This window comes from Diabrotica undecimpunctata, chromosome 1, assembly GCF_040954645.1.
Source record: "Diabrotica undecimpunctata isolate CICGRU chromosome 1, icDiaUnde3, whole genome shotgun sequence".
Classification (NCBI taxonomy): domain Eukaryota; kingdom Metazoa; phylum Arthropoda; class Insecta; order Coleoptera; family Chrysomelidae; genus Diabrotica; species Diabrotica undecimpunctata.
In genome coordinates this window covers 175,603,341-175,616,745 of record NC_092803.1, presented here as the reverse complement: position 1 = coordinate 175,616,745, position 13,405 = coordinate 175,603,341, and the positions used below count along the sequence as shown (strand labels likewise).

At 33.7% G+C, this 13,405-nt stretch overlaps 1 protein-coding gene across 1 annotated transcript in view; it reads left to right on the top strand.

Annotated features, from left to right (window-relative positions):
• The first annotated feature begins 397 nt into the window (after positions 1–397).
• Positions 398–13,405, top strand: part of tei (irregular chiasm C-roughest protein teiresias) — a 578,605-nt gene continuing 565,597 nt past the window's right edge. Inside the window, exons 1-2 of the mRNA XM_072525284.1 lie at positions 398–407; positions 572–964. Of these exons, the coding sequence (XP_072381385.1) occupies positions 398–407; positions 572–964 (403 nt within the window). The remainder of the gene's footprint in view (positions 408–571; positions 965–13,405) is intronic.

The following is a 13,405-nucleotide window of genomic DNA, read 5'->3' as shown; positions in this document are numbered from 1 at the left end:
TGTCCGAACCAGAACATTTGCTTTTTCATTTAAGGATATATTGTCCATAATTATGAAAAATGTAATCCTACAATTTGCCAGGTACTTAATCAGCAGCTAGGTAGACAACTCAAGAGGGCTAACCGATTGAGCTAATTTTTGAAATTTTTTCAGAAGAATAGTAATGCTCAAGATAGTTATTGCATTAGTGAGCATAGCAGTTATTCAACCACACACACAAGAACAACAGTGGGTTACTTTGGCATTCTAGTGATCTATAAGTCACATACGGCTTTATTTAAAAGAATTAGATTTAGGTTTGTACATGCATCTTCGTTTTAGATTTATTTAGTTTTGACCATCTAAACTTTACTTTTGTGTTTCTTTATTACTTTACTTTATTTCCAGACTATCCAAAATGACTTACAGTATACAGACCTAAGAGCCAACGGAAATGAATCATTACTTTCAATTCACTTTAAACTACACTAATAACTACTACATATTAATATTTAGCATGTTTTTATTATAATTTTTTTTTTGTTCCTTAATACCTTTATTGTGCGCTGTTTAATAGGATCCTTTGTTCCAGGTTATGTTCATCCCAAATCACATACCCGCCATCCACACACATCGAGTGCCCACAGACGATCCATCCGAGCTGACATCCGAACAAACCTAAGCCATGACGATGTCGAATATTCCGACGTATATTCAAAACAAGGCGACCAGCTCGTCCTGGAATGTGCAGTCAACATCAATTTTAGCACCAGCATTTGGTTAAAAGACGGACAAATAGTGCAAACTATTCTCAAAGACAATACAAATAACAAAAGAGTGATCGGACATAGATTTTTAGTGGATGTTAGTGGAAATTTATTAATAGACAATGTGAGGTTAGAGGACGATGGAAAGTGGCAATGTGAGGCGGAAGATGCGTTTGGCTTTGTTGTCCAGGGAAAGCCAATACAGTTAACGATTCTAGGTAAGATATTATTTTTACACATTTTTCTATGTTACCATGAAAGGAAGATTTCCATGAGATTTTCGTGAGGATATAAACATTTTTCTTAACAGTACAGTTTCTTATATATATATATATATATATATATATATATATATATATATATATATATATATATATATATATATATATAGGTTCTTGAACTCATAAGTGGAGCATAGAGCTTTAGTGAAAACGCACCATCGGGTTCTGTTTTGCGCTAAGGCCTTCACCTCATTCCAAGACTTTCCTTGGCTTCTTATCTCGTCCATGATGGATCTTCTCCAAATTTGTACTGGGCGACCTCGTTTTCTTCGTCCTTTAGGATTCCACTTCTAAGAGTGTGACCAATCCAACCCCACTTTCTGGACTTTAGTTGATGTTCTACCCTTTTTTATTCGGTCAGGGGTAGTAGATCTTCATTTCTGATGATGTTAGACCAAAAAATATGAACAATTCGTCATAGACAGTCATTAATAAAAACCTGCAGTTTATCTGTAAGGGTTTTTGTCACTTTTCAGGTTTCACATCCGTAGAGTAGAACAGAATATGCGAATTTTTCTCCTTGTAAGTAGTATACTCGCCAGATCCCCAAACAGGGTTAAGCATGCTGAATGCTTGTTGAGCTTTTTGTATCCTCATACGAATATCGTCCTCTGTACCTCTGCTTTCTGTTATGGCACTTCCAAGATACGTAAAGTTTTTCACATTTTCAATCTGCAGATAGTAAATAGCGTGTTGTTTCTTGCATTTACTCTTATGGATTTGGTTTTACTAATATTGATTTTTAAACCTACTTTATTGGCTTCAGTCGAAAATGTTTTAAATTGATCAGCCACATCTTGAAACCTTTGTTCTAATAGGCAGATATCCTCGGCGTATTCCATATCGCTTAGGTGTGTGCTTAACGTCCATTGTATCCCTCTTGTGTCGGAGTCTAGTTTGGAGAGAACATAGTCTACTGCTATGTTAAAAAGAAACGGAGAAAGCACGCATCTCTGTCTGACTCCAATAAGTATGTCAAGTTCGTCGCTGTTGATTCCATTGTGTATCACTTGCCTCAGTGTACAGTGACTTTATAATGAAAATTATTTAATGCGGGATGTTTCTTAGCTCTAAAATTTTCCATAAATCAGCATGAGATAAGCTGTCGAAGGCACGCTCGAAGTCAACAAAACCATGTATAGGAGCGTGTTTCATTCAACCAATTGTTGGATTATAACCTTCACAGTATTATTGCAGGAGAAATCTGGTATAAAGCCTGCTTGGCCAGCTATAAATTCAATCTTGTTTGTTAATATTTTAAGTATGATGGTTGTGAAGATTTATTGCGGTAATGAAGTTTATTTCTCTCCAATTTTTGCACTGTGTGAGGTTGTCCTTTTTTGGAAGCTTAATAAATGAGGTTTGTTCCCCACACCTCTCGGATTATGGGGAGAAAATGTGTATCAGTTAGATGCGGATCAGTTTTAAGTATTTCGGCAGCAATGTAATCGATTACCGGTGACTTGTTATTTCTTAGAGATTTGCTGTTATTATCTCCGTTTTAGAAGGGGTCTCGCAAGATATACGCAAGTCTAAATTTTTTCGAGTTTTCGACAACTTCATCTGCGTTTTCCCTGGGCGTGTCTAGCATCTCCAGAAAATGCTCTTTTTATCTCTCTACTTAGTCATTTGTTGTAGTAAGTAATTCGCCTGTCTTGGATCTTACAATGTTTGAACAGTTGGGCTCATTTTTTGTTAGTTATCCAGTAATTTGGTATAGCTCTCTAGTTCTGTTGTGTTGTGAAGCTATTTCAGCTTGTTTTATAAGTTCTTCAGCCCACCTTCTTTTGTCTTTTCTTGAATTTCTTTTAACTGCTTTATTTATTGCTTCATATTCTTGTTGTCGGTTCGCTCTTTCTTCTACAGTTCATGCTTGCAAAATATCTTTCTTTTGCTGTTTTCTTTCCTCGATAAGATTTCAAGTTTTACCTGATATCCATTCTTTGCTATATTTCTCTTTTTCATCCAGTTTATGTTTAGCTATTTCTGTCAAAACATCTGCCAAATCTTCCCAGCTATTTACTTCACGTTCTCTTGTTTTAAGTTGGAGTTTCTCCCTAAACATGCATCGCCCTGGAGCCGTTTTTAATTTATCTAGATTGTATGTTGGTCTGTTTGTATTTTGCGTGATTTTGTTTTTTGCCATCTTGATTTTAACGGTACCGATTACGAGATGATGGTCACTTGTGATGTCTGCTCCTCTTTTATTACGTACATCAAGAAGAGATGATCTCCATCTGTTTGGTATGGCGATGTGGTCTATTTGATTGTCTCTTATATGACCTGGTGCAGTCCATGTAACCTTGTGGATATTTCTATTTAGGAAGATGGTTCCACCAATAACTAAACTATGATTGGAACAAAAATTTGTAAAACGCTCTCCGTATTCATTCATCACTCCCAGGCCATCTTTGCCCATTACGGTTTCTAAGTTTATTATTGTCTTCTCCAACTTTAGCGTTTATATCGCCCATTACTATTATTATATCGCCTTGGTTTACTTGTTGGGTTGTTTGTTCTAGTTGTTCGTAAAAAAGTCCTTATCTTCGGGGGGAGATGTGTTCGTGGGAGCATAGCACTGAATCACTGTTATCTTACGGTATCTGGTATAAAATTTGGCAGTCATAATTCTATTATTATTGGGTTTCCATGAAATAAGACTTTTTTTGGCTTGTTTGCTTAGTAGAATACCCACTCCGCTCTCGTGACTTCCATTTTCTTTACCACTGTACAATAGGAGTTCTGTTTGGGTATTGTGTTTACTCTGTATGGTATGGACACATACAGAGGATGGACGACAACAGATGGCCAAAAAGAGCTATGGAATACAATCCAAGTAATAGAAGGAAACGAGGAAGACCAGCCAAGTCTTGGATACAAGGTGTTATGGAAACCATGAAAGATAGAGCCATTGATGAAGACACCTGGAGAGATAGAAAAAGATGGCGATCGAAATGCGGGAAGCGGCAGAAGCTGTAGGATCCCCGCTTATATATATATATATATATATTGTGTTTACCATTGCCTAACCATCTTACTTCTGATAGACAAACAAAGCTTAATTTATAGCTATCTAATTCTTTTACTGCTTGAGCTAGTTTAGAAATGTCATACAGAGTTTTAACATTCCAGCAACCAAATCGTGTCCGTGTTTTTGGTGATGCCAAGGTCGTCAACAACTGATCCGTCCGGTTTATTTCTACCAAAGTTTCAGTAATAACATGAAATTAAGATGGATATGTTATTGGCCTTCCGCACCCGAGTCTGGTGCCGGGGCTGCCGCCGTTTATACTCGGTCGGGGAAGAGTATGTATGAGAAAAAAATATAGTGACCCGTCTGCTTTCGGAAACCTAATCGCCATTCGGAGTCAGAAGAAACATAAGTTAGCTAAGAGAGGCTAATAAAAAAGATTAAACCATTTCACTGAAGACATGTTGAAGAAGAGTAAAATATGAAGGCACTAATGATTCGCCAGTGATTTTCATAAGAGTATGAGTATTGATACACTTTGTGTTCCCGCTCATACTTCGGCGTGTTGACTACAGACTCGTCCAGCATGCCATAGCATGGAGAATAAGGTGCAAGGAATTTTACAATGTAGGCGCCCTAAACTTCATGGCCTGAAGCTTGGTACATTACTTGTATGAATATTAAATCTGAAACCACGAGTTCATTATGTCCTTGTTGATCAATATTTATCTCATTTGCCTACATTGTGATTTGATTTCGGCAATGTTTATTATAAGTTATTTTTGTATCTCTCAGAAACATCTTTACGCAATTTGTTGTATAGAGAACAAAATATTGCGCATTAAATAATGGCACGAATACCTTGTTATTTCTGTGTAAAGATTTGTGCTTCGGTCATTTAGGTATTTACAATTTAGATACATTATTCTGACACTAATACATATTTTGAGAAAAAAACTAATAACAATATTATCTTATAACGAAATATGCTTGCTTGGTATAATACAGATCATGCTACGCCGGTCAGATACAGCTTTAACTGAAACTTGTCGCATTACCGCGAGGTATCTGATTAATCTCAATGCCCAATCGATTAAGTGTACTATTTGGCCAGGATAGAAGGCCTAACATTAGACATTAAGTAGCAGATCGTTACACATACACACAAACAAACATGCACGCTCTCTATAGCAGACAATACGCCCACCAAGGCCTGATTCCAGGTAAAGTTTTCTGCTTACCACTGAAGATCTGATTGAACCAGCGCTTGAGACTAGAGATAAGCTTGTAGAGAACTGAAAGTGGCAATAGAAATGAATTAATGGTGCCCTTTAAGAACCTCCCACCTATACACAAAGAAGGATGGGCGACTTAGCAAGCGCTCAAGAGACTTTGTGCTGGGGTGACAACATCGAGAGCTAACCGAATAAAATGAGGCTTTCCTTGTGAGTCGGCCCTATGCGACTATGTAGAAGAATAAACTACAAAACACTTCTGCTTCTGCTTTGTCCGTTATGCTATGCCTGCTTTGCGCTGTACGAAATGCCCTTGACATCGTCAATTTTCTAAAAATTGTATAGCAGTCCTATTTTTATTTTTGTCTTGCCCTAATTTTATATATACACCTTTTATAATGAACTTGAACATGTACATGATGCATCTGACACAAATAAATAAATAAAATCTCGATTTAGCAAATGATGTCTACTTGAAAATATTAAGTTTTAAACATAGTTAATTTCTGCTTGAATGTCCCACACGAACAATTGTTTTTTAGTAATAATATCACTTTTTTACTTAAGCTCTTGAAAATATAAAACGAAAATTCATTAATTAACTAAACTTTTGTTAGCGAAATCCCAAAGCTTATCTTCATTAACACACACGAGTTCAAGATGGCGAGCACATCGTAACAGGAATTGCAGGGCGATAACGAATTAAAGGAACAGAACAACAGAATAGAATGGCATACGGAGAGTGTGGATTATCTACGACTCAGTAGATTATAATTAAAATATGTATTTGTGCATATAAATGTGACTGGAACAAATGGTCGGTAGAGGCAAGGTTGGGGATGCTGGGGGCATCGCCTCTATTATGCATGCGTATACGAATACTACGATACTATCTTGCACAGGACAGATATTTAATTTATTTGACGAGCACGGTAGCGTAAAATTTATACTGACATTTTAAGTAATTGGTAATAGGAAGGGAAATTTTATGAAAATTGCATATTCGCATAAAATTAAATAGGCTTTTTTCATTAAAAATAAGAATTAGTGTATTTTATTCGTATTTAATAATAAAAATGGTAAAATATACATAGAGCAAACCGCAAGTTTATATGATAAGATCAAGGCAAGAAGAGCTTAACGACAACGACAAAAGACTGATTGAGATTTGCAAATATAATAAAAAGATAACCAACGGTTTCTTTATACATAACGACATATATAAATATACGGAGACTCAATCAATTCAAAATATGAGACGAGTAATACAGGGTGTTTCAAAAAGGTATGTCATAAATTAAATCACGCATTTCGGGTACAAAAATAAATTGATTGATCTCAACTTACCTTAGTACAAAAGTCTAAACAAAAAATGTTGTTTTTTTGCTTTATCTCACTAAACTACTTTTGTAATAAAAATGAACACGTTACTTTCTTGTTCTGAAAGCATTTTTCATACAAAGGAAACAACAAAATATAAGCGCACAGAAAAATATTAGGGGTGGTGTGCAGTCCTAAATCCCCCTAAACTTCGGAGTACGTTCAAATCAAATGAATTTTGTGGCATCATTAGTTTAACAAATTATTTTAAAAAAATTTTTGCCTCATCACTTTTTCGAAAAACTAGATTTTTCCTAGTTGGCCATAAAATTACAATTAGTTTCTACGGATACAATAATTACAAACAGTTCCATCAATAATAGTCAATAATTTGAAGCTATCATTTATTGTGTAAATAAGATTAATATTAAAAATGTTGATATTACAATGGCCTACACATTTCAGGAAATGGCAGATATGCATTTAACTTTGGGTAAGTTGGATTAGATTAAATTATGATTTCAATAAACTATCGGGAATATCGTAGGTGAATGTCAAGGAAATAGTGCAGCAGCTGCAAGCCGTTATGTAGTACATTACCCCAATCGAAATACACCCGATAGACGATTATTTCTGACCATTGATCGTCGTTTACGGGAAACGGGTACATTCCAACTGCAAGTTGCTGGCAATAGTGGTCGTCCAATAATGGATGAAACTGATGAAGACATTTTAGACATCATTGAAGAAGTCCCTGGAACAAGTACAAGGGTAATAGCTGCTCAACTAAATGTTCCTCACGTAAGGGTTTGGAGGCGTTTGAACGATCAGCTGCTTAAACCCTATCACTTAACAACTGTGCAAGAGTTATTGGTTAAAGATTATCCTAAAAGTATTGGATTTTGCGATTGGTTGTTAATGGAAAACACTGATGGCGCTCCACCGCATTACAGTAATGAAGTCGGAAATACCTTTGCAGGCAGTATCCTGGTCGATGGATTGAAAGGGACCATGACGCACCTATTTCTTGGCCACCCAGGTCTTAACCCCATGGACTTTTGCTTTTGGGGGTTTATGAAAGGGAAAGTGTATTTTGCAACAATAGAGGACGAACAACAATTTATCGAGGGTTAGAATAGTTGAAGCGGCAAATCAATTTCGTCAGAAAAATATGATTTTTCAGCGCATTCGGTTTTTCTTATTAAAACGATACCGAATGTGTAATAAAGAAAATGGGGGTCATTTTGAACATTTATTGTAATATCATATTTATAGAGGTTATAGACAGTTTTTGTACTTGTTAATTCATTTAAGAGATAGCTCAGAAAATAAAAAATATAGAAACAAAGGACTTAGACCCTGAAAGTCTGAATGAGGTAATTAAAACATATATTCATGAAGCAGCAAATGAAGCACTGGGAAAAGTTGAAAATCGGAAAAAAGGAAAACCTGAACGGTTGTCAACGGAACTAGAAGAGAAAGTTCTCAAGAAAAAACAAGCATATCACATATGGCTTCAATCCAAAGATCCTCAAGACAGAGAAATATACGCTAAATGGAATAGAGAAGTTAAAAAAGACGTGGATAAGGCGAAAAATATAAACCGGGAGGCTAAGTGTGATGAACTGGACAGATTTATGGGTGGAACAAAAGTGGCACAAGCTTGGAAAACATTAAAGCAGTTTAGGAAAAATGAGAAAAATGAAGACAACATTTCTCTCATAAAGTTAAATGAATGGGAAGAATATTATACGAAACTGCTGAAAGAGGGTAGAGTATTGTACAGATGGGAAAGGATAAGGGAATTAATAGACAACATTATCTGAATTGACGGAAACCTTAAAAGAGGTTAAAAACGGAAAAGCCGCAGGGCCTGGAGACATTCCCATAGAGCTGGTTAAATATGGGCCGACTGCACTTTTAGAATTAATAGTAGACCTTTTCAATAAATGTATGTGTGGAGACCAGGAAATTCCTAAAGATTGGAATAAATCTTATATAAGCTCCATATATAAGAGAAGGAATAAAAGAGACTGTTCCAATTATAGAGGTATTAGTGTGACGAGCTCTGTGGGCCGGTTGTACGGCAAAATATTAAAGAAGAGGGTTGAAAGACAGATACAAGATATTGAAGAACAAAGCGGCTTTCGTACCGGGAGATCCTGCCTTGATAATATATTTATCCTACGACAAATAATTAAAAAGCGTGTCGAAAGAAGTAGAGAGACCCATTTGGTATTTATAGACCTTGAGAAAGCATATGATAGTGTACCGTTAAAGAAAATGTTTGAGGTCCTCGAAAGGTCTGGATTATATTCGACGTATATTCGAGCGATATATAAATTGTACGAAAATGCAGTTAGTTGTGTAAAAATTGGAACCAGAACCTCAAATGAATTTAAAGTCACTAAAGGCCTAAAGCAAGGATGCTGTTTGTCACCGACACTCTTTAAAATATACGTCCAAGAAGCATTGACAAATTCGAGAAATAAATGTAGATTTATGGGCATCGAAGTGGGGCAAGAAACTCTGTATACATTGTTTGCAGATGATCAGGTGGTGGTTGCAACCGATGAGGAAGATATAAATTATATGAATCGAAAATTATTTGAGGAATATGCCAAATGGGGGCTTACTGTAAACATAAGCAAAACAGAATATTTAAAAATTGGAGGAAATACCACAGACCTGAGGCTTGAAAACGCAGTCATAAAAGGCTGCAACCAGTATAAATATCTAGGAAGCATCATATCAGCAGATGGCAGAGTTAAGATAGATGTACAAAACCGAATAACCCAAGGGAAAAAATGCATACGAATACTGAATTCAGTACTGTGGTCTAATAAAATAAAGATGCATGCCAAACTTCGCGTATACAGAGCAATTGTAGAACCAATTACCACATATGGTGCCAAATGTTGGACGATGACAAAGAATGAACGAGATAAAGTAGACGTTGTGGAAATGGATTATCTTAGAAGGTCATGTCGAGTATCGAGAATGGAAAGAATCAGGAATGAGGAAATACGAAACCGTACAGGAATTAGAGATACTCTTTTAGATAGAATACAAGAAAGGCAATTACAATGGTATGGTCACGTGATGAGAATGGAGGAGGAGCGGTGGCCAAAGAAAGCCTTAATGTATGTTCCGTCAGAAAGAAGGATAAGGGGAAGACCACCAAATTCCTGGAGAAGAGAAATTACAAAAACAATGCAATCTAGAGGCTTGGAAGAGGGAGATTAAAGAGATAGGAAAAGATAGAGGCTGAAATGCGGGAAGCGACAATCGCTGTAGGACCCCCGTTATATGATGATGATGATAATTTATTTAAGCCATTTATTTAGTTGCACGTAACTTTTTAAAGGTTAATGAAAAAAGCTAAAAAGGGAAAAGAAATAACTCAATAAAAACTGTTTTTTGAAAAAAGTGAAAAGCAAAAAATTTTTAAAAATAATGTGATAAACTAATGATGCCACAAAATTCATTTGATTTGAACGTACTTAAAAGTTTGGGGGAATTTAGGACTGCACACCCCCCTTAAAAATTTTCTGTGGGCTTAGATTTTGTTGTTACTTTTGTATGAAAAATGCTTTCAGAACAAGAAAGTAACGTGTCCATTTTTATTACAAAATGCTTAGGAGCTTAGTAGCTTAGGAGATAATGCAAAAAAAAAATTATTTTGTAACTTCAAAGGGTTGTAACTTTTTTTGTGTACACTTTTGTACTAAGGTATGTTGGATTCAATCAATTTATTTTTTTTTTCCTTAAATGCGTGATTTAATTTATGACATACCTTTTTGAAACACCCTGTATACCAATGGCCAGTATTTTAAGAAATACTAGCAAATACAGGACTACACTGAGTAGAAAAAGTATAAATGAATTTTAATATATCTACCCTATATTTAAATTTTTTAAATTCATACAGATTTTATAAATACAATTATTATTACCTTTTTGTATGCTGTCTGTCTAATATCCATATTTAGCCCAGTCTGGTTAAAAAAAAGGTGGAAAGATATCTGAAGCTTTTAAGACATAGGTGGGGGATACTAGATGATGAATAGATGAAAAGATACTCCTAGTTTTACCTTGCGTTTTTTTAAGCGATAATTTATGGTCACAATTTGATTTTTTGTCTATAAATTTTTTACTTATATTTTAAATAAACAATATTTATGTCATTTTTTTATGTCAAGAATATCTTAATTTTTCCGATTTTTTAATTAAAATTGATAAATAATTTACAGAGATATTTGCTAAAAAGCAGTTTTTTTGCACTAATTTATAAATTTTATTAATTTTTTTATTAACAAAATAAAATGGTAATAATATATTTAAACATCAAGGAATTACCATCTTTTAGATTTGTGCGAAATTTCCCCCCATTCAGTCAAATATTTTATAAGTTATTTAATTTGTTTATCCCTGAGGCTAATTATTTAAACTATTGAGCTTGTCCTATGCATGATGCTAAACACATTCAGAAAATTTATAGGATTCTTTAAGACTTAGACTATCTTAGAAGTTAAATGCATATTGAGTTTTCATCAAAATTATTTACAAAATAACCGTTTGAAAAAGAGGTATATTTTTTACTTATAAACAATTGTAATAACTTATATATTTTTCAAGCTTAGACTTGTACGTACAACCATTGGATAGCTGGTAAAAAAGCTCACATTAAAAAATAAAAAACCTTTTATGTCCAATAGGAAAGAAGTTAGTGACTATTTTTAAAAAAATCATATCTCCATTGTTTATAAACATTAAGAAGTAAAATTTGCACAAATTTTGAATGAAAATCTAAACTTTATATTGAAACTTATAGCTATAAAATTTATCTAATGTTTCGAAACGACGGTACTTTCGAAAGATCGACATAAGAAAGTGGAGAGGGTATCTGTTTCAGCTCCGTTTTTTTTTTCGGCATCGGAACTTTAAATTGCAACACGTAGGAAAAATTTACATTATCTCGGCTTCCTTTGCAGCTCGTCGAAATATGAATAACTACATAGTTTTCACTAAATACTTACTTTTTTTAATTTGCTCGAATGGTCTGTCGCAGTATTAATAATGATGACATAATTTTCACTCCCCATAAATCTCGAAAAATCCCGGAAAATCAACATACGTTTTTTCATTTTATATCAATTATGTAATAATACTTATATATTTTATAAATTAAATTTCAGGTAATGTTTTACACATTATATTATTATATTCCTTGTATTAATTATAATTGTTTGTATTTTTATAATTAACAATATTGATTTTTATTCTATTTTTCTTACAAATATGATATACAATATTAATTTAATCTGCCTTACTGCTTTGATAAAATAAATCGATTTTTTCATCACTTGCCTTATTAAATTTTGCAATGTTTATTGAGCTTTACTTTTTTTATTTTCTTTACATACATTGGTTTAAAAGTTAAAATTTGGTTCATTTATTCCACTTCATTGTCAGGTCTGAACCTTTTTGTTGCAGGTTGTTTATCTTCACTTATTAAGTCAGTCTTTCCATACATTAACCTATTAATGGGCGATCTTAATGCCAAGGTGGGTCAAGGTAAGGTAGGAGAACAAGTAAGAAAATATGGGCTTGGAAACAGAAATGACAGAGGAGATCGATTGATTCAATTTTGCCAAAGTGAAGACTTCGTAATAACAAATACCTTTTTCAAATTACCTCCTCGACGGTTATATACATGGACATCTCTACAACATACCAAAGAAAAAATAGTAAGGAATCAAGTAGACTACATTATGATAGCAAGCATGTATCATAATGCTGTTAAATGTACTAAGACGTACCCAGGAGCTGATATAAGCTCAGATCATAACCCGGTAGTTACTGTGATAGAGGCGAGACCAAAAAAGCAAACAGATAGATTTAGATACAAACAAAGAAACGCTAAAAATGGAAAAGTAAATGGACCTGATGAAATTCCTACAGAACTGTTTCAGCTTTTGAATGATAAATCCGTAACCATAATATTAAATTTTGCAGCGAGGAGCTAAAACAGTTTCCCCTCCACTTTCCTATGTCGATCTTTCGAAAGTAACTTCGTTTCGAAAGGTTTTAAGTTTCGAAAAATTGGATGAATTTTATAGCTTTAAAACTCAATATAAAGTTTAGATTTTCATTCAAAATTTGTGCAAATTTTACTTCTTAATGTTTATAAACAATGGAGATATAATTAACAAAAAAATTGTCGCCAACTTCGTTCCTATTGTTCATAGAAGGTTTATTTTTTTTGTTAAATGTGAGTTTTTTTACTAGCTATCTAATGGTTATACGTACAAGTCTGTAGCTTAAAAAATATAGAAGTTATTACAATTGTTTATAAGTACAAAACATACCCCTTTTTCAAACGTTTATTTTGTAAATAATTTCGATGAAAACTTAATATTCATTTAATTTCTGAGATAGCATAAGTCTTAAAGAATCCTATGAAATTTGTTAAACGGGTCTAGCAATATTCATAGGGCAAGTTCAATGGTTTAAATAATTAGTCCCAGGGATAAACAAATTGAATAACTTTTAAACAATTTAACCGATCGGGGGGAAATTTCGCACAATTTTAAAGGACGGTAATTCCTCAATGTTAAAATGTATTAATAACATTTTATTTTGTTAATAAAAAAATTTATAAATTAGTGCAAAAAACTGCTTTTTTGCAAATATCTCCGTAAATTATTTATCAATTTTAATAGAAAAAACGGGAAACTAAAGATATTCTTGATATACAAAAATGACATAAATATTGTTTATTTAAATTATAAGGGAAAAAACAATAAAAAATCAAATAAATTATTGTTTAAAAAAAACGCAAGGTAAAAA